Source organism: Corvus moneduloides, chromosome 14 (genome assembly GCF_009650955.1).
Source record: "Corvus moneduloides isolate bCorMon1 chromosome 14, bCorMon1.pri, whole genome shotgun sequence".
In the NCBI taxonomy this organism is placed as follows: domain Eukaryota; kingdom Metazoa; phylum Chordata; class Aves; order Passeriformes; family Corvidae; genus Corvus; species Corvus moneduloides.
In genome coordinates, this window is record NC_045489.1 from 18,119,048 (window position 1) to 18,146,830 (window position 27,783).

Sequence of the window (27,783 nt, forward strand, 5' to 3'; positions counted from 1 at the left end):
CATTAAGGACCGTGAAAAAACCAACATCACAATCCATTCCTAACAATGATGGAACGTGCAAAAAGCCAACATCACAATCCCGTTCAGAACAGAGGGATCGGCGGTGCTGCGGCCCGCCCGCGGAGGGATCAGCGGCTGTGCGCATGCGCAGGCGGAGTGATCCGCCAGGAGGGACTATTTGTGATGCGGCCCTGCCCGCGGAGGAATAACGGGTGATGCGTCCCGGCGCGGAGTAATCCGCCAAAAGGGACTATTTGTGATGCGGTCCTGCCCGCGGAGGGATCACGGGGTGATGCGTCCACGCCCGCGCATGCGCACTGATCCGCGCACCCGCAGCCATCTGCGCACGCGCGAGGATCCGCGCACGCGCAGCTGGGGAAACGAGATTCACTCTAGAATTTGAAGGAAAGTTGAAGAAAAGGGACCGTTTAATAAAAGTTTAAGGAAATCAGGAGACAGCAGCACAAAGGGCGCTACGACCTTAATGAAGTTTTGGTTTGGCTTTTTATTTATTTATTTTTAATTCAGTCAGAGCCAAAACAGAACAGTTCCATTTGAAACAAGAAGGTTCACACACTGCCTTAACCCAAAATAACTCAAGGCCTAAATGAAACAATCCCAAAGCTTTTGGTTATTATTTTTGTGCAACAAACCTGCATTTTCCAAACCACGAGAGCTAAAACTGTAGGTTTCCACACCTGATGAGGCATACTAGGCCCGAGAAAGTCAAAGAGGATGAAATTACAGGGTTGCATCTTAAGGAGAAGCAAAATTCTTCATCTTGGAAACACTTGGATTGGACTTCAACCAGACTGTGCCCAGTAACACCCAGTGACAGAACAGGGGCAACAGGCACAAACCAAAATATGGGAAATTTCATCCTAACGCAAGAACCCCCTTTTTTACAGGGAGGGTGAGTGACCCCTGGAAAAGCCTGCCCACAGGGTGTGGAGATGTTACAAACCTCAGTCCTGGGGGAGCAGCTCTGGCTCCGCTGCTGGGACAGGTTTTTATTATGTGACCTCCAGCAGCCTCTTCCAGCCTCCATTTTTTGCTCCCCCCTTCCTAACACAGGGATATTCCCACATGAGATTATTCCACAATTTCCCAACTTTCACCAGCCCCCCTTGCCCCCAGCCCTGCAGTTCCATACAGGCTCAGTGTTTGCTCAAGGCTGTGTTCAGCAGAGCTGGAACCACACCTAACACCCAATCCTTGGCCTTTTGCTGGGACAGCAACAAATACTTACAGGAGATGAAAGAACATGATTTAAAACAGCCTTTAGATGCTACATTTTTATTACATAGCTTCTAATTGCCATCAGAATGATGGAGGCACAGTCTTAGAAGAATAGGAAACGTGAGACAACATGTTTTGAGATGCAAAGAACTGTAACAGCCCTGCATTACCATTCCCTTCTCCATTCATCACTAAAACTGAAGAACAAAAAATCTCCAGTTTAAAACATTTTGTTGGAAGTTCAAAGCAAAAAAAAAAAAAAAAGCATAGTTTTTAATAAATAAAAGTGTTTTCTTGCTTCCATTGTGTTCTGTCAACTTCATATTTTTTTGTATAAAATTTCAAGTGTTTTAAACTCTTTTAAAAGTTTAAGTAAGTTTGGTAAGATTCAAAGAGCAACTTGTGAAGCCTGGAGCGTATGTACTTTTTTATTAAATAGAGCACAGGTTTATAAATAGCTAGATACAGAAAACAATAAAATAGACAAAGGAGTAATACAATATTGTTTGTAACTGAGTGCTTCCAAGTGATAGTTTGGATTCAGAAATTTAAAGTGTCTCCAACAGGAGCAACCTATTTACACATTAAAACTTTCACACTTGGGAAAACACTGAGCTCCCACACACGATTCCACTTGCACTGTACATTCAAACTGAAGGGGATTTTGGTTCTTCAACGTAAAGCACCTTTTACAGTATTTTAATCACAAGTTAAACATCCTAGAAGTCACTACCTCACCCTTGGGAGTGTTGGACAGAGAACCTGCTTTCAAAAAATCTGAGTTTATCACAACCACCTTGCCCCCACCCCCCTTTGGTCTCAATTATTTCCTCTCCCCAGAGCCTGATCCTCTGTCTGTCCCTACAAGCTGCTCTCACATCCCTCCCAGATAGCAGCTGCTGTTCCTTATTCCCTGATAATCATCTCTGCACCACTTTAAGTGTCCTGGTTTGGAAAAAGAGCCTTATTTTGCTGTACTTGGATCAAACACCGAGTTTCACAGAAAATGATAAAGCCTAGAAAAACATCTGTGTTGGGAAAAAGTTGGAGGTAAAGCTGTAAACATTCAACCCACACAGCACTTGGACAACAAAAGGCTGAAGGCAATGTGCTCTACAAATGTATTTGGAAATAGTTTAAGAAGTTCTTTATGCTGCTTTATCTACCAACCAGGAACTCAACCCTGAATTACCTCCCTGTTTCCTGCAGTAGGAGGGTGATGTGTCATTTCCATGCCATCCACTCCCCAGGCAGCACTGAAACTCCCATCTGAAGGAGTGACAGACCACCCACAGCACAGACAGAAATACGTAAACACCTCCCTTTCACCTGCACAACTGTGCCAAGAATACCAAGAAGGAGGTTGGATAAACAAGACAACTGAAGTCTTTGCATGATTGTGAAGCACTAAAACACATCCTAACAAAACCATACAGCTTTGGGTAATGATCTGCTTTGTAAGAACAGCTCTGCTGCTGCAAACTGAGACAACTGACCCAAACTGAGAACAAAACCCCATGGAATGGCTGTGCAATGATGTATCTCAGCATGTAACAACACTACATATTACATACAGCTGGAATCTAATTTATAAAAATACTCTGTATTCATGTAGAGATATTAAGAACTCAAATCCTGCTACAGAAGTATTTTGTTTCTTAAACCAGCAGCAGCAGCAGCATTTGATGCTGCTCTCCTGACTGCAGTACAGGTATCCTGATTTCCTAACAACACATCCCCCAGTACAGCTCTTTTGCTCTCACACAACGGGATTTTCCTGGTGGTTCTCAGATGAAATGCAAGAGCTGTTTACTCAGGACTTTTTACACACACAATCTATGCCCTGACATCAGGATTTGAGTTAAAAAGCAGAACATTAGAGAGAATCTCTGTATCTACACCAAACTGAGCATTTCTCTTCTATAAGCACAATCAGTACACATTTACATCATGGACTGCACTTCATAATGAAATTGAACATTACTGAACCCAGCAACTGGTGCTGATGGCTGCCTCAGCAGTGCATGGGGAGAGCAAGGATCAGTGAGTAACAAACAGGTAACCAGCTACTGGCTGATGGGCATCTCTCACTGAGGATATTTTTGATATTCATGATTTCATGATCAAAAGCTGCATTTTGATATTGCAGTTCAGTAACAAATGACAGCTGTCTGAATTCACAGTGCCTGGATCTGCACAGACCAAACAAAGGGGGTTTGCATCAACCAATGCAGTGATGCTGGGCCATTCCTAGAATACAGACACCTTTACAAGCAAAGACTGAACTGTAGAGATTTTAAAGGCAGTCTGTGTGACAAACTCCCCTGGTTCATTGAAGGAGTGCCAGTAGATTCTGGTGGTGAGCACTAACTGCACTGCTCCTTCCTGAAGCTGAACATTTTGGCTAATACACCTCACACTGGCATTGCATTCAGGTGTTGCAGGAGTTTTTGGCTTAGGAGAGGTTGGGAATGAGCAAACCTCCCAACCTGGACAACCTTCAGGCAGACAGTCTCAAGGCAGGAGTGTCCTGGGGCAGGATGTGCAGAGCTCAGTGTGGATTCAGCCCCAAACCTCCCCGTTTTCCACCACACAGGAATCCAGATCCCATGGAGGTGATTTGAAGCCTGGAGTGCGAAAAGCTGGAACCAGATGTTGACAAGAAGAAAAGGCATATGAGAGGACCCATTTCTGGCAGAAGGCAGGCTGTGGAAGCGAGAGGGTTCTGAAGTAAGGCACATCTCTCTGCAAACAAAACCTTCAGGATTTTGCAGATGCAAATTCACAATTTTTTAACACAGTACTGAACTCCACTGCGCATAAAATAGCCTGGTATAAGGCTGGGAAATGAGTTTCTGGTTCCTTAGCTTCCTTAATTGTATTTTGACAATTTGCCAAAATAAATGCTATACTGCAAGCTCCATGGAATGGGAACACAGCCCCATTTGTGAGCATCAACAGCCCCGCACCAGATATTTTTGGTAAGTCTAGATTAAAAACCACAAAAGATCCTGGAAAGTCACTGCAAAAACTACCTCTACACTGAAGAAGAAATGCATCTAGAAGACCTCCACAAGGATCAAGACATGCACAGACCTCACCACAGCTGTTCTGGTTGTGTTTTTTGCTTCGGGGTTTTTTTGTTTTGCCTTAGTGGGGGTGGGAGGAACGAGTCTTTCATAAGGCTGTGTCATCATCTTCTCCAAAATCCCCCACCAAAAGTGAATGTTTGTCTGGCTCACTGAGGACTATGCTGTTCACTGAACGCTTGTCTGAGAACAGGGAGTTGATGGAGGCTCTGCTGTAGGCGATGATTTGATCCATCAGGCTCAGCTTAGGGGAGCCAGTCCCGCTCTCGTCGATCCCCACGCGGACACTGATCTCTGAGGGGCTCTTGTGCCTCAGCTGACCACGAGCACGGAACTCCAGCTTCTCAGAACTTGGTTTCTGGTACCTAAGGAAGGAAAAACAAGAACATATCAATACCTCTGAGGCTGGAGTGAAGTATACGGAAATATGGATAGAAACTGATTATGCACAAGTCAGCAGCATTTGTAATTTGACAACAAGAGTTCTCACAAACACACAAAGGCCACTAAGGAATTTCCCATTCTGAACACTTCTAATTTGTACAACTCTTCACATTAGAAATTATATTTTTAAACACTACTGTCTGCTTAACACAGACTTGCTGGAACTGTTCTTCAAAAGCCTTCAGAATCTCTCTCAGTCTCACATTTATTTTCTGCCACTCACAGTAAAAGACCCGAGCTTCAAACCCAAGGTACAAACCACAAGACTGTTCCTACTCACATCTTTAAGAGCAAAGAAGAAAGCACAACAGAGACTGAGGAGGCAGCCATGGCTGCAGATCCCATCCAGGGCTGCAGAACCAAACCAATGGGCAGGAAGACACCTGGAAAATTACACCAGCAGCAAGTTCAGAGCAGGAACACTGCATTATTCATCTACTGATAGATACAATTTCATGTGGACTGTCTAGTTTTAGTTGTTTTTTAATTTGTTAGTAAATGGGATTTTAGTTTAAATGACCCATATTTAATCCATAGGGATTTGGGGGTTATCTTAATAAGAACCTCAGGTGAACACACACCTGGATGTGCTGCACTTGCACAGTCTGAAACTCAGAGGTGGCATGTCCTGCCCACCCTACAATAAAACTGTTCACAGGACCAGGCTCTTTCAATAAACCTTTTATCCTGAAGTTGTTTTGATGTGCGGAGCACATCCATAGCAGCCATAGTGTGGGATGAGGACAGCTCACAAATATTCCACTGCAGCATCCCCAGGCAGAGAACTCTGCCCTTAGTGCCAGCCAGAAATAAAGACAATGGGAACTCTCCCACACAACAGTAAATCACTGCCATCTTCTACTCACTGAGCCCAATCCAATTAGTGCAGGCAACACTCACACACCTGCAGCTATGGGAACTCCAATGAGATTGTAAATTAGAGCGAAGACAAAGTTGATCCGGATCCTCTTCACAGTTTTCCTGGATAAATCTATGCTTGCTACCACATCCATCAGGTCATCCTGCAGTGAAAATGTTTATTGGAGCAGTCAGATAGATCAGAAAGCACACGTGTAGTACCAGCATAGTCCTGTTCTACAGCTCACTACAGTGCACTGGATGTAACAGGCTAATCACAGTAAGCCCTCTGGAGGCTGCTCTGGTCAGTGCCAATCCATCACAATCCAAGTAACATCCACAGCACCTCACAGGACAGCTCCAAACACTGACCACAGTCTGCCAGGGTGTTGCTGATGTGTAGGAAGAAGTACCTGTAACGCTGGAGGTGCCGTGGTGCGTTACCCAAATGTAATTTATGTTTGCCAAAGGACAGGTCACTTTCTCCTCCTCTGTGCACTCGCAAACTTTAATTACCCCAAAATGTCCAGTACCCAGAAAACTCAGAAGTTTCCTTCATGGGATAATCACTGATCTAAACACAGGGAGGACAACCTCTGCTCCAGTTCTCCTGGATTATGGAGACTGTGCACTCCTGCATCACCCCAACACTCTGGGCCTTCTGACCCCTCCTACGAGCTCCCTTTAACTCCAGTTTCTTACCCTGATGAGAACCACATCAGCTGCCTCGATGGCCACATCCGTACCCGTGCCAATGGCAATGCCCACGTTGGCCATGGCCAGGGCTGGGGAGTCATTGATCCCATCTCCCACCATGGCCACTCGCTTCCCTTCGTCCTGGAGCTGCTTCACTTTGGCCACTTTGTGCGAGGGGAGAACCTCTGCGAACACTTTGGTGATGCCAACCTAGACAGAGAGAGAGGACACAACTGTGCTGCCGCTTTTCCAGCAGCTGTCAAAGCTCCTGCCTGGAATGATGTGGCCAGGAAGAGTGAAACCCATATTATCATTCATGAGCTAAAGAGCAAACCCAGCCGATGATATGAACACAGCTCTGAATTCACAGCTGATGTTATTTCTATTCAAAAACTTCTTGCATGCCCTCTTTATTCTGAATTTTTTTATATTACCATCTTTCACAACAGACCAGCCACCAGCAATATCAACATGCCACACCACCCTTCCTGCTGAAAGCAGCCCCAGGCACAGGACACCAGCCCACCTGAGAGGCGATGGACCGGGCTGTTTTGCTGTTGTCACCGGTCATGAGGACAACTTCTAACCCCATGCTCTTCAAAGTGTACACTGCCAGCTCAGCCTCTGGCTTCACAGTATCTGCAATAGCTATCAAGCCACAGAGCACTCCTGAAAACAAAGAAAATGTTTGTAATAAAGATCTTTATTGATTTAGAAAAACGAACTTCTCCCAGTAAGTCCAGTTCCAGAACCAGTTCATACTGACAGTACAAAGTGGGATGAGAACAGGTATCAGGGCAGCAAGGTTTAAAGCTATACAGAGCATGGACTGTACAACCACAACGAAAAAAAAATTCCTTTTTTTCCTCCTTTCTCCCCTTTTGCTTTCTTTGAAGTCTTTGCATTTTATTATTATGCCCAACTCTCCTGTCAGCTAAGTTGGGTAGGAAGAGCCTTTCCCATAAGAAAGTGCTGTAAAACTGATTAATGATCTCTTTTCAGCCCATTACCCTGCTTCAGGTGCAGCTGCTACAACATCACTATTTATTAATTCCAACTTATGTGATGTTTTATGTGGTACTTAGTGGCAACCAAACTGAGTATAGCAGCCCTGAACTCACCATCCACAGCTGCCAGAACAGCCGTGCGGCCTCTCCGCTCGTGTTCCATCATGGCTTTGTCCACCTCATTTCTCACCAGGAGGCCATTCCTGGTCATCCATTCCCGATTCCCGATGAGAACTGAGTATTTCTGAGAGGTCACAGTAGCTGAAGGAAGAAAGCACAATGCTACCATCATGTGGATAACCAGGGAGCTTCCCTGCAGCTCATCCCAGCCAGGCTCTCCCAGTATGCACTGGAACAGCACTGCAGGAAATCCAAACAGAAATAAAGAATTTCTCTGTATTTTCTGCCCAACCAATCTCTTCATGTGTCCTTAACAAGAGAGATACCAATATTTCTTCAGTCCTGGGGAGTCACCCCATGTCAGAGGGCCAAAAACCCCAGGTCAAAGGACCAACTGCCCTTCTCAGTGCTTTTGATTTCTATGAACAGCCCAATGGAGTTGAAAAACCTAAAAATGAGCTGTTCTTGAGTGAAAACTAATTAGTTATGCAAATACCCATAATTTTGGCTAGCAAATGGTAACTTGGGATGAAGCAAGGTAAAGCCAGAGAGAGCAGACAGACAACTCCTGTCTGATTATCCAGTCTCATATTCAACATGCAACTTGAAATTTTATTTCATTTAAATGTTCTGAGTGATGTGTGAGCATGAAATAAACTAATGAGCAACTGTTTAATGTGTGCCTTGATGTCAGCCCGGTTCTCCAAGGCAGAAATAACTAACCTCACTCTTAAGGATCTTAAAGACACAAAATCAAAAACCCCCATTTTATTCTCGAACCCAGAATTAACTTACTTGGCAGCTCAGCATCAATGATCAAAGCAGGGTGCACTGATTCGTCTGCATTCTCCTCAATTTTCACAAGTGTCACATTTTTAACATTGTTTTCTTCAACCATTCTGTTTTTCCTGTAGAGTAAAGCTTCAATATTGGAGACTTTGCAACTAATGCCACAGCCTGGAACTACCTGAAAATCTGTACATGTCCCAAGGGTTTCTGAGTTCAGCTCCTAGAAAAAAAAGGATGGAAACTGATGAAATTTTTAAATATATAATAGCACAACACAATTATAAAGCCCACAAAAGAAAGTGCAGTTGAACAAAGAGGAGGAGGGAAATAATCATCAAAATCTAAGTCTGAATGGTGCATCTAATACGGTGTGATTCATGTGGCTCCACGATTTTCAGCTTACCCAATTAAACAGCAATTATTTAATAAGCATGAACAGCCTTGGGGTATTTATGAAGTCCCGTAAGAGAGGTTCTTCCATGAGTGGGAGCAGGCAGTGTTGTGGGAGCCCCTCACCTTTTTGCAGTACTTTGTGATCGCTGCTCCCAGGGGGTGCTCGCTGCTGCTCTCGGCTGTGCCCACAATCGCCAGCATTTTGTGACGAGGGAGGTGGCTCCCCTCCACCAGGAACTTCACCTGCATCACCTCAGGAGTGCCGTGGGTGATGGTCCCTGTTTTGTCAAACACAACCACCTTGACCTGCAGGAAAGCAGGAAGATTTGATTCCATGAACCCATCACGGAGGTGCAGATTCCTTGGAAAAGCACCTCCTTTAACCAAACGTGAACACGGCGCGACGATGTTAACGCGGAATATCCCGAGCTGGATGGGACCCACCAGGACATTCCATCACCTGCTCCAACAACAGCTGGCAAAACACCACCACCCCCAGGCTGGACAGCCCTTGTGGGCACACCCCAGTGCCCACCTTGTGTGCCATCTCCAGGGGCTCCCCGCCCTTGATGAGGATGCCGTTCTGGGCCCCCACGCCCGTGCCCACCATGACGGCCGTGGGGGTGGCCAGGCCCAGGGAGCAGGGACAGGCGATGCACAGCACCGTGATGGAGGCCTGGAAGGCGAAGCGGATGATCACCTCTGCTGCTGAAATGCTCTTGTTGTAGCCCTGGGCACAGAGGGGAGTTGGTCAGGGAAGAAAAGTGAACAGCAGGAACAACTCGTTCAACTCCACGTTGCCCTGGAGGTTGGAAACGTCTGCTAATATAGCTACTGAGGTAAAGCACAGGCAAATTGTGCAAAACCTAAGATGAATGATTAAATTAATGACTATTTAACCCAATTCTGTTCTATACTGCATCTACCCTCGATTGTTTTATTTATAGGACGTTTTCCTAAACAAGACACCATGTGCTACAATTCTTTAATGATGCACTATAATAAAAGATAGCCATCTTCATATCTGCTTTTTTTTCCTCCTTACTGTATATATCTTTGATAGACTTTCTTGGAAACTAAGAAATTCTAATCAGAAATAGTTTTGGAACAAGAAACCTGTGATCTAAGCAACCCTTAAATCCAAGTTGGCATCCTGACCCTCCTCTGGAATTTGTAACGAAGATGAATTCCACTGATTCCCAAGATGAATTTACACAGAGCTGTGCTAACAGAGCCAGATGCAGAATTGGAGCTTTTGACAGGAGGGACTATTTTTTTTCCCCTCACAGAGGAGGGATGGATGGTGGGAAATTTTTGATGTTTAATATTTACTTCTTTTAATTAACTTTTTTAAAAAATCCTAACTTACAGGAGTTAATTAATGTAGATTCTCTTTAACTGCAGGAGTGATAGAGTATAAAAAAAAATACATAATGTAAAAAATGTACTAACAAGAGCAGCAATAGTCAGCGACTGCCTGCAGGGATAATCCAGAAAGGGAACCACTGCAGTCTAATAGAATTGTAAGGCTGTTTATTAAATATTTCAGAAGGTGCTTAAGGAGACTTACCAGAAAGTATTTTTCCACTATTTCAAAATCCACAAACCCAATTATAATCCAGGCAAGAAGGGTAACCACAGACACAGCCACAATAAAAGGAACGAAGTAGCCACTAAGTTTGTCTGCAAATTGCTGGATGGGAGCCTGGGAAGGAGAAACATCACTCAGCACCATCATGTTTGTGTCTGAAGGCACAGAAGAGAAGAATCACAGCTGCTGCTTGCAGCACACTTGGCTTGCCACACTTTATAATTACAGATTTACTTAATAACAGGATGAGACTTGGCTCAGTAGACAGGATCAAAGCCCTTATTCAGCAAGATATTTCATTATGCAGCTGCAATTCAAATCCAAGCAGTTTCAGCCACCCCTCCAGTGATTTGGTGTGCTGGTGCCTGCATGAGACGGCAAACCTTGAGTGCTAAATTTGATGATACTCTACCTTTGAGGTCTGGGCCTCCTCCACAAGTTTAACAATCTGGGAAAGAGTGGTATCAGCTCCCACGTGGGTGGCAGAGATCAGAAGGGACCCGTTCTGATTGATGGAGCCTGCAATAACTGTATTGCCAGGCTTTTTAGTCACAGGCATGGCCTCACCTGAGGGAAAGGCAACAACAGACACAACACTGCTGAAAAATGCACCTTTGGGACAGCTGCCAACTCCTGACAAGAGGGAGAACATCAGCTTTGACTTCCTGTCTGCGGATTTGGTTAAAGGAAAACATTTTTACACTTGGAAAAAGCAAATGCTGACCTGTGATGAGAGATTCATCCACCATGGAGTGTCCTTCAATAACACGGCCATCCACTGGGAATTTGCCTCCTGGGACCACTTTGACAATGTCACCTCGCTGAACCAGTTCCACATCGACTTGCTCCTCACTGGAACAGGGCAAATGTTTTGTAAGAGATTGGAACTGGAGCGACCCAGGCAAAGGAGCTTGTACTACACACAAAGCACAACCCCACTGGCTGGCATTAGTGCATACCAAAATGACCACAAGAAAGTTATAGTGCTCTTTGAAATGCCCTATTTTACCAGAATTTTATTTACTTTCCAGTTAAGAAAATCCACTAATTGTCTTATCACAGAAAAAAAAACCAAAAACAAAAACCAGCAATAAAACAGTGAACCAATAAAACAGAGCAGAGCAGTGTTAATTCTGCATTTTAATATTTTTATCTGCCAGCAAATTTGAAATTATTTGCTTCATAATTCTATAGAATAGTAAAATTTGTCTGTGAATTAAGCATGTTAACAACAAAAAAAGAACAACAGAAAAAGCAAATGACAAAGCAAGATACCTTAAAAGAACGTTATCGGGGCCCAAGGTAACAATAGTAGCTTCAGTAGCTTGTAATGAAATTAGTCTTGCCAGTGCTTCTGAGGTTTTACCCTAGAATAATAATTTTCATATTTTTCTGACTATACTATTGAAAAAAAAAAAAGCTGGGTAAATGACAACTGTGTGTGTTGCAATTTACCCTTTTTAGACAACACTTTCTGCAAACAGTCTGATATTAAGTCAAACTTTTATTAGTTCGGTTACTAAAGATGATTTTACAACACGGAAGGTTAAAAGAACCCAGCAAAGCTTTTGCACGGGGTGTTTTTACAAGGTTCACAACATTCTGAAATGATTCTCAGTGCCTTGGGGTTCTCTTTTCCTCACCTTTGCCACGTGCTCCAGCCACCGGCCCAGCGAGATGAACACGAACAGCATCGGGGGGGTGTCGAAGAAGGTGACAGGGTTCACCTTGGCTCTCTCAGCCATTGCCACCAGGAGGATGACAAAGGAGTAGAGGAAGGCAATGGATGTTGCCAGCACCACGAGCACGTCCATGTTGGCAGTGTTGTGCCTCAGTGCTCTGGAGGCCTGGATGTAGAAGTGCCACCCTCCGAACACCTGCAATGGCATTTCGCACATCTCTAACACACAGCAGCAGCTTTTCCATTTTAGTTGTGTTATTTGCCTCTCTCCTTGAGCAAAATCCCAGCTCTAGCTGAGGCTGTGGTCTTCCCACAGTACTCTCAGTATTTCCAGTGCCCTCCCAGTGGGATTCAGCTGCCTCAGGTGCACAACATCTCTCCACTGCCTACCCTGCCCCACCCCTGACAGTCCCCAGAACCAACTGTTTTGGCAACACAACCATTTTGCATCAGCATAATTACATTCACTTTTCAAACTTAATTTCTTCATCACCTTCCATTTTGAGCATTTAAGCCCAACAAAGCAGGAGTTGCCATAACCCCACTCACCTGTACAGGGACACAGAGTAAAAACGACAGGAAATTCATGACAGACAATCCTGGTAGCAGCTGGTATTCCAGGACCATGGAGGAGTGGAGGGCCTCCATCTCCTCACTGCTCATGTTGTGATGTGCGTGAGCATCCGAGAGCTGGCTGTCCATTACCATCATGTAAATCATCAGCCCCATGACAGGGATACAGAAAACCAGGCTCACAACAAAAGACCTTTTCCACCTCAGATTTAAAAAGACAAAAAAAAAAAAAAAAAAAGAAAAAAAACTTGTATTGCAGCCAAGTGCTGGAGGATATTTTAAGCAGTAAGTCTGCACAGTCACACAAAATATCCTAAATTGATGCTTGAGTAACAAAGAAGAATCAAAGATGTTTACAGAATCTTAGCATGCTCAGGAATACTTACTGCCTGATTTCCTGTTTGTGGTCCAGATGACTGGCTGATCTATCCTTTTTGACTAAGGAAGTAGTAAAACCTAAATCCTAAGAAAAAAAGCCCAGTAATAAAAATGAGAACAGTCAGTTCTAAAATACACTTTGTGCTCAGTTATTGCCAAATTACTGGTGGTGCCAGTCTTACCTTTAATTAACTTTATTAACATTTCTGATACGAAATGTAACTGTTGTTTACTTACTGTTGTCTGTTACTAATGTTTAGTAACCTTACAGAGAGAGAAAAGCAATCTGATGTAAAAATTAACCTTTTGGGAATAAAATGCTATTCTAAAGTGTGACTTTCCAAAATGGTTGTTCCTAAAGCACAGAAACAGAGAAACTGAAGAAGGCTGAGAAACTTCTTTCACCTCTCACCAGCTACAGTGCTTTATTTTTAAATAGATGTGCTTTTATTTTTCTACAAACCTATAGCTGGTATCTCCAAGTCTACCATGACCTGGGTTTCACTTTATTTCTGTTTAAAAACTTAGGCAAAGTTGAAACAAAGCATTTTTGAGCCAGAACACACATATTAGCTGCAGAAACCTGCACTAAGAAGAAGAAAGCAGATGGAAGAAAAGAGACCTATTTTTTGCTTTAAGAGCTCTTCCTTCTATTTCTGGGATGTGTAACTCTTCCAAGGACACTGGATATTTTAGGACACTTGGTACCTACATGAAACTCACCTTTATCACTTGTATGACATCTCGAGGACCAATGGCCTCAGGGTCATACTTGATGTGGGCTTTGTTGGTTGCAAGAGCTACCGAGCAGTACAGAACACCATTGGTCTTCATGAGGGTGGATTCTATCTTGTGCACACAGGAGGCACAGGTCATCCCCCTCACCTGTAAAATAAAAGGTTCCTTCCTGTTAGCAAAGCACAGGTTACCTGGCAAATGCATCCTAAGAAGTAGGAAGAGTGCTTGTGACTATGGTGCATTATTTATTGCTTTAATCTGGGTGGGAAGCAGTGAGATGGATCTTTCTAGTTAAAGATGGGAGCGCTGTAGAATCATAAAATGGTTTGGGCTGGAAGGGACCTTAAAGACCATCCAGTTCCAACCCCCTGCCATGGGCAGGGATGTCTCCCACAAAACCATGCTGCTCAGGGGCCCCTCCAATCCTTCTAGAGGAAGCACAGCTTAAAGACCAGGTTATTAAGCCCTGCTAAAACTCTGTTAGCTGTTCAGTCTCTGAGCTGGGGGACACTGAGCTATACTCAGCTTCAAAAAGAAAAAAAAAAAAAAGTAAATTCTGGCAACAGGAAGAGCAAACAGAAAAATACAGGAGCATTTCTCTGCATTTTCAGTGTAGTAGTAGTGAGCCAGCACAGTTTGCAGGACAAGATAAAATCTGTGATACGTACCTCATGTACCCTTATACTTCATTTTTTATAAATTAAGTTCTGTGATATGATTAAACTCCAGGAAGTGGACACTAACACAAGCACATCCAACAGATAAAAGCAATAAAAGCTGAGGGTGGCTGGGTTTAATGATCAGCTTACAACAAGTTCCAGAACCCCATCTCCTTCCCCGCAGTTTTCCATCACGGTGGCTCCAAAGCCCAGCTCCCGAATGAGCTCTGCAATAGCTGCAGGGTGAATGACAGCAGGGTTGTACCTCACTTCTGCCTTCCCTGCCATGAGGGCAACAAGGATCGAGTGTATTCCTAGGAAACAAAATGTGTGAGTGGCAGATGAGGCTTAAGAAACAGCCTGCATTTATTGTAATGTGAGAGCACAACACAGTTTATTGAAATTGGGAAAGCTTCTGTGTTGTACAGAAAGAAAAATATCCTCATGTTTGGAAGCTACACCAACACCAGCACCTCAGTGCAGGTGTGACAGATGAAAGCATTACTCCATATGAGCAGCATGCCTTTAACAGTCTAATTACAAATTAATTAGACAAATAATTATATTAAATAGACAAATCTAATTCTGCCTATGCTATATTAAAAATTACCTATTTTTACTTAAAAGAAGTTCTTCTAAAATACAGTGCTGCTTATTTCTCTGATCTGCATTTACCGTTTCTAGGAGCCTCTTTTCAAGAGAGAACCTGAATGAGAAAGGGCAGATCTAACAGTGCAATCCTAATGGGCACAGAGAGGATTTAGATTCATCCATTTTCTAGGATGAAAAAAATTAAAATCCAGGCTAACTCGAAACCCATCCATCTTCATTAAATTAAATCATTAATTAAATTAATTAAATTATTAATTACACTAAATTATTAATTAAACACAGTCTGCATTAATGACTCTGTTACATCACAGTCATGCAGCTGTTTGTTCCTGCAAATATAATCACAGACACCACTGCCCTGACTCGCAGAGCTAAAATTACCCTGTGTCCCTCTAATCCACTCACACAGTCCCTCTGTCACAGCTCCCTAAAGCACACATCTCCTTCTGCCTTTCAGCTGCACACCTGGGCACCTCCCTGCAGTAGGAAAGAGCTGTTTTACCTTCAAAAGGATTCCATGTTTCATCCCTATATTCCTTGGAGCACTCAGCTGCTGCTTTTGCAACAGCAGTGTCTGGGCAGCACATCCATAAAGCAGCAAGGATGTCCCTGTTCCTGTCCTATGGACCAGAGGTGAGCAGAAACACCTGTCCTGAAAACCCAGCCCTTAAAAACACTGCAAAAGCCAGATGGATTCTCCAAAACAAATGCTTGGAAACCTAACAGACAACACTGACACACATCTCACCATCCTCCCTTCTCAGATTCCTCTCGATGTTGGCTACACACGAGGCACACGTCATTCCTGTGACCTGGACATAGCACTTGGAGATGGTCTTGCTCTCCTGCCTGCCAAGGTGGGCTGGTGGCACTTTGGAGGGTGGCTCAGGCTTGTGAGAGTCCAACTGTGCTTCGAGGGAAAGCTGAGGTTTGGCCACAGGGAGCTCTGCCTTTGCTGGAAAGGAGATTGCAGTTTGAGACATTGTGAACAGCCACTGCAGGGAGGGATGAGCTGCTGTGACAGACACACTGCTGTTTGTTTAGACTGAAAACGGTGGTTGTACACACCTTGTAAAGCTGATCCATCCACCTCTCTGTCAGTTAAGAGTCAGCACAAAGTTGGCCACTGATTAACTTACTTGTTTGTTACTATTTTTCCTTTTGCCTTTCCTCATTGTGTTTGTTCTCTTGCACATCCTTTGTCCTCTCCTGTAGCTGTAAGCAAAACCTCTGTGTTGCAACCTTAGTTTTACCCCCAGTTTTATTGACTTTACCTGGAGCACAAAGCTGAACTTGTAAGCAAATGCATGTTTCATAAGCAAAGTCAGTGTTTATAACCTTAGAGAAAGGCTCTGGAACTACAGGCCACTGCTCCTTACAGCAATTCAGGGGACGCTCTGTTTGTGCAAGAACAGGGTGAAAAGGATTAAGTGTGAGCACCCAACCACTTCTGCAGTTATTGACATAAAATAGCATTTATCTGACATATTTATATTGTGACCCCTCAGGTATTTGAGCCAATCTGATGTATGAAAGGATGTGCACGTTATCTTTAATGATCTCATCTGCAGTGAAGACATAAAGCTTCTCTTGGCAAGTATGTCAAACTGTACGTCAGCTGCTAAATTTCATCTTGGGTGGTACCAAATCCTGAACAAAACTGCACAACCCTTGTAAATTTAAAAGTTTCACATGTCATTACCTGGAAAAGAGGCGTCAAATCCCATTTCCTCTATTGAGGACCGCAAGTCCTCCGGGCTTGTTTGCAGTGGGTCGTATTCTATAGTCCCATTTCCATTTGGGAGAGAGACATGAACAGATTTCACTCCTGCCTTTTGAGACAGGACTCCCTCGATGGACTGCACACAGGAGCTGCAAGTCATCCCCTCAATATTGACCACAACAATTTGTGTGAGGGGCTGGCTGGGATCCTTGGATGCAGGGTGAGATTCCAGTGGAGACACCAGCGTGGGGAAAAGTGCCACGTTCTCGTGCTCCTCAGGAAGGCTGACTCTGAACCTCTCTGGAGACACATTCTCCACAGCTTTCCTCAGCTTTTCTATGCTAATTAAGCTTGGGTTGTAGTTTATAGCAGCAGATTTGCTCTCTAATGAAACCACTACACTCATCACTGCCGGGAGCGCCGATATGGTGCTCTGGATGTTGAGGACACAGGAATTGCAGTGCATCCCCTCAACTCTGAACACAACTGTCTTTGTGCCAGTCCCACTGGAGTTTTCTCTCTCTGATGCCTCAGAGCTTCTGGGCTGAGCATTCCTCAGCCTCTCCAGGTCAATCCCACTGAGCTTCAGGGGTCTAGGCTGCTTTTTGAAGGCTGCTGTGAAACCCGCCGCTTCAATTTGCTGTTTTATTTCTTCTGCTGTAATTAGAGCAGGCTGGTAGACAGCAACAGCTTCCTGATTGTCCAGGGACACTGGGAATGAATCAATAAAATAAGTGTGTGTCACTGCCCTAAGCATAATAAGCATATCACAGGACCTCGTCAAAGCTTTCCAGCAACACTTTAAATGGTCAGAAATGTAATTGCAACAGAAAGGAGATTTCATTGGTTTGGTAAAGATCAAACAACTCAGTTCTTCAACCAGTTTTTGTCTAGTACTACAACAATTTTCAACTCCTCCTCAAATTTTTGCTCTTTCCCTGAGACTTTCACAAATGGCATCACTACTTCTTATGGAATTTATCCTTGTTTTGGGATCTGTGGTAATACACTTATCCCAAAGCTAATGGTATCAGTAAGCTGGTCTTGCCTTTCAGATACAATTACATATATGCCAATACAAATTTTTAATTGGACAGAAAAGATGAACTACTATTAATTGCAATTTTAAAAAGACATCTGTTACTAGAGATTTCTGTAACTGGTAATAAAATTATGGAACACAATTACTCCAGGCTCCCTACCAAATGCAAAACAACCTCTGAACACTGTCACACATGTAACAGCCACATCCTTCCCACAATGGGGTCTCCCTTCTTCACTTCTAGTCCATATTAAAAGCATAATTAAATACCCAGTCCCTCAAAGAGTCACTGTCACACTCAGCTATCTCAGCTAAAAACTCACTAAGGTTGTACCTCTAATCTGCTGGATTCCTTGCAATTTGCCAGCTTCAATTTACATGACAACACACTAAGGTTTTACCTCTAATCCTCTGAATTCCCTGCAGTTTGCCAAGCTTCCCCTCGATGGTGCTGGTGCAGGAGTGACAGGTCATCCCATCGACCTTCAGGCGCAGCACAGCGCTGCTCGCCTGGGACCAGCTGGAATCTTCCCAAGTTCCAGGCGTTACCTCTGGCACAGAGATGGTCAAATCTACTCCTGGGACCATCTGGGTAATCTGGCTGCCATTGGTGATGGAAGGGATGAAAGTCACCACTGCAGTTCTTTGATCAGAGGACACTTTCACATCCATGATCCCTTTGTTCCTCAGCAGCGTGGCACAAATCTGCCTGGGTGTTAGGGCTGGCTGGGCAGGGAGGGTGAGGAAAATTGTGTCAGGCAGAACAGGCTGTGGGTTTGAATCAGGCAGGGTAGCATCAAATCCCATGTCACAGATGGCTTCCTGCAGAGTCACTGGAGTTTGCAGCTTGGAGTCGTAGATGATAACGGCGTTCTTGTCCTCCAGAGAGACCTCAAGGGGACAAACAAAGCAATTTAGCAAACGGCAACGTACAAAGTTGAGAACTGACACTGCACCAGACTAGAAGCTGCTTTTACTTGCAGATATTAGCAATACTTGTCCAGCATAACTTTATCTTTCACTACTCACCTCAAAGAGCAAAGCCACCACCACCGAGTAATTCCTGCTCTCCTGTGCAACAACAGGGCTGGACAGAACAGATCCCAGCCCGACTCCCAGCTCCAGAATCCTTTAAAAGTCTGTCTGGCCACTTCTACTTGCAACATCCAGACAGCACCAACGCATTTAATGAAACTTCCAGAGCCAAATTCACTAGAATTGGGATGACTAACCCAATTCAATCCCTGGAGCAAAACAGCCCACAGAAGAAATCCAAATCAGTTAGCAGTAATTCTAATGCAGTTAGGAGTAACTTCCCTCAGGCTACAAGGATGGAAGAAAACACTCTTTGAAACAACCCACAGCTTTAAGCAGCAGTGAAAGGAGCCCAGCATCTCCAGGCAATGGAGGCACAGGCTGGTAACTTGCTGTGAGCAAAAACCCGCATCAAACTTCACCAAAACTCACTTCAGAAACCTGATATGTGACTAACATTAAAGAATCTGTTTTTCCTCTCTCTGTACGTTTTGGTGATCCAGAGACATCGTTATTTGGTAATAACCTTTCCCATCTGATGGTACACATATCCTCAATTTAATTTTCTCCCAACAGATGATATATCAAACACAGTAACTGCAGTTTCCAAAAGGAAAAAGCAGTGCCTGCCAGAGGCCCAACACATTATCAATTCAATTCTATCTTTCCTCTGGGCAAAGGTACAAGCTAAAGACCACAGACATGATTAAATTGTATCAGTTAAATCATTTTAAGAACCACCTTTCCTCATTTCTGCCCCAATTATGGGCCTTAGCAGAATTAGCAACACGGACATTTACTGGTTTCATTGCAGAATAACCTAAAAGCAGCTGTTTGTCTGTATTAGTCATCTAACGTTCATGTCCCTTGTTGACCTAATCCATAATCATTAAACTAAACCCTGTTTTACTATTCCCAGAGAATTTTCTGAAACGACTGATCTGGGTAGACTGAAGCTCTGATGCTGTAAAAAGGATAATATGACCTCTTAAAAGTTTCTACTCAGAGTAGAGTCCTCTTAAAGGACTCCACTCTGAGTAGAGTCCTGCTCTACTCAGACTGAGTTTTTGCAACGTATCTTTTGAAATAGCATTCAGCTGTGGGATATTTACCTAAAAACCTAAATACAAAAGTCTTAGTACTGTCCTTTTAAAGCCCTGCTTCATTCCTTACATAAAGGACACTGGGGATGCACACTGTCTTGAATCAATTTAAAGTATAAATCTCCCTGTCCTATCCAAAGTCACCGGCGTATTCACAGAAATCACCTGAGAAAACACAAGGCTGACAAAATGACATTTTGCTAGAAGAAGGAGAAAGGGAGGATTCTGAAATCCTCCCTTGGGGGTATAGTTTTACAGGCTGCTTTTAGCCTTTATCTGGGTTCATGCTTGCAGACACCCAGTGATTTATCTGGCCATGCACAGGGGGCTGTTCAGAGCTCCAGGGCACTGCTGTCAGAGCACAGACTCACATTAAAGCTCCTTTACAGCTGAAGGAAGATGAAAAATTATCTGTCTCATAAGTTTTGCTGCTTTTCACCAAAATTTGTGTGTGTGTGTGTGTACACAAACACCTGTTTCAGGCCAAAAGGAACTGCTCTGAACTGTGCAGCACCTGCTCTGCAGGGAAACTGCACCACAATGGGTCTTGCAAAACCAGCTACAGACGACGACCACACACCCCCCAAATTAAAACTGTGCCCATTTCTGGGAATGGAAGTGTTCACCTAAGATATCCCCACTAAAATAGGAGTTAACTGTTGATAAAACCAGGAAGATATAACTTTCTTTGGAGTAAAATCAACAACTACAGAATGTTACAGGATGCTTTCAGAACACAGACACTAAATAAATAAACTCCTCAATTTTCTGTTGTTAGAACTGCTCTTTCTACCACAAGCTGGGTCACAAAATTCATAGGAGTCTCCCAGCTTTTAAATTGCTTCCATTATTAAAACTACTGTAAGATGATGTACTCTGCAAGGATAATCAGCTCACCCTGGAATGTTCCACAGTCCAAAATTTTGCCCACGACAGAAAAAACACCAACAATGTTGGTATCTCCTTTGAGCTAAGAAAAAAGTTAAAACCAAGTCAGGCAAAGAAAGCCTGAATAAGGACAAACCCTGTTCTTGCCTTTTTTTTTCCCCCATTACTTCACAATACTGAATTAATTGTAGAGCAGAAAATTAATTAAGAGCACCAGATAATGACTTAGCTTCCACAGCAGTGAAGCAAGCACCTGTTTTTCTCTTATTTACCAGAAATACACCAAAGGACCTCCAACATCAGCCTCCCAAGAAACATACACAATAAACTCTTCCCACATGATTTTCCTCCCTTGGAGCACAATTTATCACGGTTTTTCCTACAAAGCTTTGCTAGAAACAGTGCTAGTGTCACTTACTTTTATGTTATGGATTCCATTCATCTTCCCAAGGTGCTGCTCAATGCTCTGGACACAGGAGTTGCAGGTCATCCCCTCCACGCCGATGGTCACGGATTTTGCCTCCATCGTGAATTTCTACTCAAGTCTTCTCATTGCTGGTGGCTAAAAACAATCAGGACATTAGTTCCTAAAGAATTTCACAGAAATTGAAATGAAAACAGGGATGTAGTGGAAGATGACTCCATGGCAGGGGTTGGAATGAGAGGAGCTTCCAGGTCCCTTCCAAACCAAACCATTTTGGGATTCTAGGATTTACCATGGAACTCTGGTAGATGTCAAAATCTGAGCAGACCTAAGCAGAATGGAGAACTTTACATATTTCTTCCCCTGAATTTTCAAAAAGGGAAAGCACTCAGGCATCTATGATTGGATTTGGGTTACAATGGAGATCATTTAATTACATGCACCAAGCTGTGATTCACCGGTGTGAAATATTAAATTATAGGGAGAAGCAAGAGAGAGAGAGGGGGACAGCAGCTCTTGGAATGCTGAAACAAGAGGATGGCACAGCTGATAACTGTGTTTTTCCACATTTCTCTCTCATATATTGCCCTCTGTTTGCAAAAACAAGTGAAACTGAAATTAGCTCAAGAAGCAAATCAAGCTTTTTCCCACACCTCACTCAGAAAGTCTAATTTCTGCTCCTCTGAAGAGAATCATTATTATTTTTGCTCATAAAAACAAGCCCAGAAAACAAGAATTACTGAACCTAAATGAAATTAATTTGTAGAAATAACAGCCAATGCAAAGAACTTCTTTTGCCCAATGCATAAACTGTAAGTGACTAAGGTGAAAAGAGGGCAAAATAAGCAAATCGCCAGATTTTTTTCTCAATATTTTGAAAAAAAGTAATGCAAGTTTTCATTGACAGAGAGGTTAGTGACCAGGAAAATGATCACAGTTAATGTTTGGCAGCAGTGAAAGCAGCAGTAAAATTTGATGACTAATTGACAAGCTGAAGTGAAGCAGAAGCTTAACTTGTTTTCTTACCCTGAGGACTTATCTTGGAAAACTCAATTACATGATTTCAGTAAAATAAATTTTTCTTGCTCCTTGGTGACATTCCCAGACTGTTCCCTGTTACAGAAGGCCTGAAGGGTTCTGGTTTCACTTTGAGATGTGTTACAAACCACGTAAGAATACAAGGAAGTTTCATCATAGAAACAGGTTTACCGCCCTGATGCACAAAACTAAATGCTGAACTTAATCAACAAGAAGTGAAAGAAATGTAAAACTGGGAATAGTGACTTTTCCAGTAGATTAAATATATCTTATCCCTGCTAAGAACAGAAATAAGACAACTCTGCCTGAGGAGTTATTACAGATCTCACTTCTCACCTGCTGTTAGCAGAGTTATTAGCAACACACAATATTTGTGTGTGAATATCCACACATTACAGAAATGTAGAACTCTCACCTGACACAAGAATATTTTAAGCAAATTTCATACAGCAGCTCCTTTCTCAGGCTGATCTGCACACTCAGAGGGACAAAATACTTTAAAAACCACTAAGCTATGCAAGAAAACACTTGCTTTCCTGTCATCCTATGGAAATGTAATCCTCTGTGCTTCCCCCAGTTCTTCCTGAAGGAATGCTCAGCCCACACCCAGCAAACAAGGACAGCATTGTAACTCCACAGTCAGGGACACACCAATACTCCCACAAGCCTGAAGCACAAATAAAGTTGCAAAAAGCACTTGACTTACAGGGAACTTGACAGCACAACCAGGCAGATGGGACTAAAATGAGACATCACAGACAGGATCAACCTGCCCTCTGGTAAGGTTTGGAGAGACATGAATTAAAAAGCATTTCAGGTACATGACCAACTCGAACTGTCCTGACACTCTACTTTGAAAACAAAAATAAAGGAAGGGGACACTTTGGCTGTGAGCTGCTATCTAAAATGATCAAAGGTTGGCAAGATGCTGCCTTGGAGGAGAGCTGGGGTACAGCTGGAAGCCAGGGAAAAGCTGCTGAGCTCCTGGCTGCCTTGCCTGTGCTTTGGTGTAGTAGACTCGAGCTACAGGACAATAATATCGATTTTTACAGAAACCAGGATACAATATTAAAGGTTCTCTGTCAAACTAACAGCAGCCATACTCTCAGCACAGTGAATTAACACTGATTACAGTAACCATAAGCACTGCTACCAAATGCCCAGCAACGCATTAAAAACCCAACTGTTTAAATATGTAAAAATAACATTAAACTTTTCTTCACATCTATTATTACGACAGTTTGTATGACCAAAGTGTTTCCTCCATTTTCTCAGTCCGTTTCCTTGCCCTTCTGCTGTTCATTCATAAACACAGCAGAGAAAACCCTTTCCTGGAAGAGGCTGTAATTCAAACAAAAACCATAAAGGCATAAGAAAAAAAAAAATTAAAATTATTTTTCCTTTTTAACCCCTCAAGGCCCTGAAATACTAGGACTGAAAGCAGAACTTCCATCAATAGAATTTATCTGTTGGATCAAACTGGCTCTTCTTTTTGTTCTCTGACCTTCAATTAAGAATGTCCCTGATCTCCATGACATGAGCATCAGTCACAGCTCCCTGCTGGTGGGGAAGACAACCAACAGGGATTTTTATTTGCTTTCTTGCAGGTTGCTAACAGTTTTTATACTAATTTTAAAAACAGGTTGTTCTCCAAGAAATGAGACATGTCCAAATCTAATGAGCAATACTGGTCTCTTTAATCAGTCACATGGTATTATTAACACTGAATTGTTAATGAGTTGTTTCTCAGTCTGTTTTCTGTACAGCCTTGCTGAAATTTCCAAAAGCCAAACTGTCTGGATTTCCAGTGCTCCTGAAGCTTCGAAGAGATCTTGTTCTCAGAAGGAAATATGAGGTTACACACAGTGACTCTAAGTAGACACATCCTTTTTTTCCTCCCCAAGCAAAATTGCCTGGAGAACCAGTTAAATCTAAAGGCAACACATGCTTACATCTGAGACTGTATTCTACCTTGTCATATTCATTTCAGTTCTGATGCTCTGCCTCCCTTACAAGTGCTTCAAGATAGAAAGAATTTGGCTGAAACTTGAACGAAGTATTTGTCATATTTCCTCTTCCTGACAACTTTAAATTAAGGAAGACCATGACTTCCTTAAGCAGACTCAAAATACCTGTTACACCAATGAATCACGACTAGATGCACACAAAGGGCACACAAATATTAACAATTTAATCCTAGTTCTCATTTGGGTTAATATTTTCCCAAGTTTGCATGAAAATAGATGTAGAAGTCAGTATCTGTGGCAGTCCACATATTCTAAAGCAATGGCTTGTGCAAGTTAGCATGGACATATCCTTTTAACCATAACGTATTTTCTTATAGACAAAAGACCTGAAGCTGAGGTCCTGAAAAGACCTGAGATGGTAAGTTATGGATTACACAGGTTTTAGAGAAAAAAATTATGCTTTTGTTCTTAACCAGTGCATTGCTCTATCTACGAAACACCTTTGCCATCAATTAGTAAAGAATTTCAGCATTTGACAATACAAAGAAATGGCAGTTCCCTTTACAAGTTACCAGTTCTGTATTTAGTTCAATTTTCTTGAAGGAAGTCAGTTAGTGCTTCTATGAAGTGAATGAAGCAACAGAAACAGGTGATTTCTACTTCCAACAGAAATTTCTCCCTATGGAAAGGAAAATTCAGTAGTGATCAACCACAGGGTGACTGAGACACTCTAAATCTCTAAATATTTTCTCTAAATATTTTTTTGATGTGCTAACACCAGTCACTGTAAGTAAAATATCTGAAGAAAAAAGGCTTGATGAAGTCAAAGTTAAGTAATTTGTAAACCCACACTATCAAAAAGAGAAAATTTAAAAAATGAGCAGTACAAAGAAGAAGTTACAACACCAGTAAAAACTCAGAGTCCCATTTAACTCTACAAAAGACACTGTGGTGCTTCTAATATCTGAGCTCACCCAGGCATCACAGAGCAACAACACTCTGTGGCCCACAGACACACTGTGTGCCTGTTTTGGGATTAGTAAGGATACAACCAGGAAAGACAGGTGCTTCTGGTTACCTGTACAGCTCCAGTTTTCACCAGTTTATCTATAATTACCTTGAATTTATAACAGCTGAAATTAAAAGAGGTCACAGCTTGGCAAATACCACACAAATGGCAGCAACAGAATCTCGCAGGTTTAATTACAGCCTTTGGATTTTATTAAATTTCTAAATGGCCAAGTGCTACTTAGTTCACTTTATTTATGGCAGCAGGAAGCTAAATTACTTATTACATTAAATGGAAAAAAGGTGCCTGTCCCTCAGTGTCTGCAGGCACCTATGGAAAAGAGCAAAGGGCAGGAAAGGAAAAAGCTGCATCATCTCACCCTTGGGCTTAAAAACTGCAACAGGAGATGGGTCCAATAGGGAAGAAGGAGGTTTTATAGGGTTCATGGGCAAACAGATCCATTTGAAAGTGTGACTAGATAGGAGATATGCATGATAGGCCCATGGATAGATGAGGCTTAATCACTGAGAGAGAAACTGCACATCTGCAATAAATGTCACAGCTACATGACGCTCTAAATAGGTTGTAATTCATGTTGCTCAAGACTTTAACAAGCCTTGCTTGGTCAGCAGAGGACAGAAACTGCTCTGAGGGAATTTATTTCTATACAAACTGGATGGGGGAAAAAAAAAAGTACTCATTGAAAGCATTCTGCTTCACTTCTAACGAGTTTTACAGAACTTGAGACAAATTCTTAGCAAATCCTTTAACTCGTTCTTGGCTTTCCACAACCTCTTCAAGTCAGATTTTTGCAGAATATGAATGTTCCCTTGGAAGAATCATAGGAAATATTATGAGTAGGATATAATTTATAACCCCTTGTTATGTGAGCATACCAAGGTCAACTGGGGCGCCTCAGTCTTAAGCTTAGTCTCAAAGTACTCAGCAGAAAAATGTGGAATGCATTATACAGTAAAAAGAAGAAGAGTAAGACAGCAAACTACGTATAATGTTAGTTTTTGCTTCCCTGCTTTGCCACCTGGGAAGGAAAAAAAGCTTCAGGTCTTTTCTCTACTAAGAAAACACATTATAATTATTAATTGCTAATGAAACTCTGTTTGTGCTCACACAGGGCATTGTGACACACAAAGTCCCACACCACCAAATCTTCACCTATTTATATCCACCCAATTCAACAAGTATTTAAGTTCAGAAACACAATCTTTGCTGACTGCATGAAAGATTTTAAGCAACTTTATACTACTTATGTGCAATTTCCAGAACATGAACACAGGGAGGCAACAGTTAAGCTGTTTCGCTCTTGCTCATTTTTGTGAGATTTCATCCCAAAGCATCATAAACAACTCCTCGACCTTTTCCAGAATATCCACACTATGCTTTTAATTGGAAAAAGGTGCTTGTGCACAGAGTGCTGCCATCATATGGTGGCATAAAAATAAACACTAAGTAAGGTGTTTCAGAGGGACAAGGTGAGCAGCTCAGAACTGGGACAGAAGCTCAGTGACTCATGCGTGTAGACTTTCTCTGGCCATTGACAAGAGCACAAGAGGGGACTTTTCCAAGTGAGTGCAGACTCACTGCGTGCCAAGCCCCTAAACGCGGGTGCTCCCTGATAAGCACAGCCCACCGGGGCCGCAGCAGCCCCCGGAGCGGAGCCGGGCCCCTGCCCCGCCGAACCCCCAGGGGCTACCGGGGCGCTGGGAAGCGGCTGAGCAGGAAACGCCGTTCTGGCTCCGGGGCTCCGCCGGGACACGGAGATGCCGCCGGGGCGCTCGGTGGGTGAACCGCCGGGGCACCCGCGACTCCCCCGGGATGAGGCACCCTCACACATCGGACGGAGAGGCTGGGCAGACCCCGGCCGAGCTGCGCTTGTTTCGGGGCCCGGGCCCTCCCCTCCCGTCGGGGACACGTAGTCCAGCACCACCGCAGCCGCCCACAAACCCCCTCCCCGCCGGGAACACAGTGACAACGGGCCGGGGGCAGCGCCGAAGGACAGGGAAAAGCGGGAGCTCCCAAAGCGAGTCCGCACGCATCTAAAGCCGCGGGAGCGCCCACGGAGGGAAGCGGGAGCCCCCCGAGGGTCCGCGCTGCCGGAGACAGCCCCGGAGCGGCTCTGCACTGACGGAGGAAAACAACCAAGGCGGGGCCGCGGAGAGGGTCCGCAGTGACGGAGGGAAGGGAGCCCCGCGCAGGGTCCGCACTCACCGGGACCGCGGGCTCCGATGGCCGCTCCCGGCCCGGGACCGCCGGGCTCTTCCCCCGCCGTGCCACGTGACACGCGGCGCTCGGCCCCGCCCACGCGGCACGTGACGCAGGCGGACACGTGACGGCGGCGGGAGGAGGCGGGGCCGCAGCCGCGGTCAGTGTCGCCGTATCGCGACAGGAACGCGCCCGCCGCGCAGCCATGGGGAGTAAATGGACTTTCAGGTCCCTTCCAACCCCAAGCAGTCTGGGATTCTCCGATCATCAAACACCAGCATGACCCGGTAACTGTTCTTTTCCCACCTCATTTCTCTGGTTATTTCTACCCTGAACAGAAGTTAAATGCGGAGACAGGGTTGCAACAAGATGGGCTTTGAGGTCCCTTCCACCCCAAATCATTCTGTAATTCTCTAAGAATTCATTAGGAAAGTCCCATTTATCCTGGGATACTGCCTGCTCCTGTT

General features: G+C 43.7%; 1 protein-coding gene across 3 annotated transcripts; it reads right to left on the reverse strand.

Annotated features, from left to right (window-relative positions):
• Nucleotides 1-487: 487 nt before the first annotated feature.
• ATP7A (ATPase copper transporting alpha) lies at nucleotides 488-27,408 on the reverse strand. 3 transcript variants are annotated; one of them, XM_032123664.1, is made up of 23 exons: nucleotides 27,323-27,408; nucleotides 21,077-21,220; nucleotides 18,034-18,523; nucleotides 16,570-17,301; nucleotides 15,616-15,822; nucleotides 14,406-14,569; nucleotides 13,582-13,743; nucleotides 12,867-12,943; nucleotides 12,457-12,682; nucleotides 11,870-12,103; nucleotides 11,502-11,593; nucleotides 10,951-11,078; nucleotides 10,639-10,793; nucleotides 10,206-10,340; nucleotides 9,171-9,365; nucleotides 8,759-8,941; nucleotides 8,249-8,462; nucleotides 7,448-7,594; nucleotides 6,853-6,995; nucleotides 6,333-6,536; nucleotides 5,677-5,794; nucleotides 5,053-5,155; nucleotides 4,417-4,693 (listed from the first exon to the last, which is right to left on the reverse strand). In XM_032123664.1, the coding sequence occupies exons 2-23, from the start codon at nucleotides 21,182-21,184 to the stop codon at nucleotides 4,417-4,419; spliced, it is 4,494 nt and encodes a 1,497-aa protein (XP_031979555.1). In that variant the 5' UTR covers nucleotides 21,185-21,220; nucleotides 27,323-27,408. The 3 variants fall into 3 exon arrangements, with proteins under 3 accessions (XP_031979557.1, XP_031979555.1, XP_031979556.1); XM_032123665.1 differs by lacking the exon at nucleotides 27,323-27,408 and adding an exon at nucleotides 27,151-27,316; XM_032123666.1 differs by lacking the exon at nucleotides 27,323-27,408 and having other exon boundaries at nucleotides 488-4,693; nucleotides 21,077-21,184.
• Between the last annotated feature and the right edge of the window lie 375 nt (nucleotides 27,409-27,783).

Bases quoted from the DNA above. Each gene is read 5' to 3' on its own strand.
- ATP7A (XM_032123666.1), bottom strand. From the start codon at position 21,184: ATGGAGGCAAAATCCGTGACCATCGGCGTGGAGGGGATGACCTGCAAC. The intron at 12,944-13,581 runs GTGAGTTTCATG...TTTTTTTCTTAG, and splicing joins ATGTCATACAAGTGATAAAG to GATTTAGGTTTTACTACTTC. The intron at 8,463-8,758 runs GTGAGGGGCTCC...TTTTTTTTCTAG, and splicing joins TCACAAAGTACTGCAAAAAG to GAGCTGAACTCAGAAACCCT.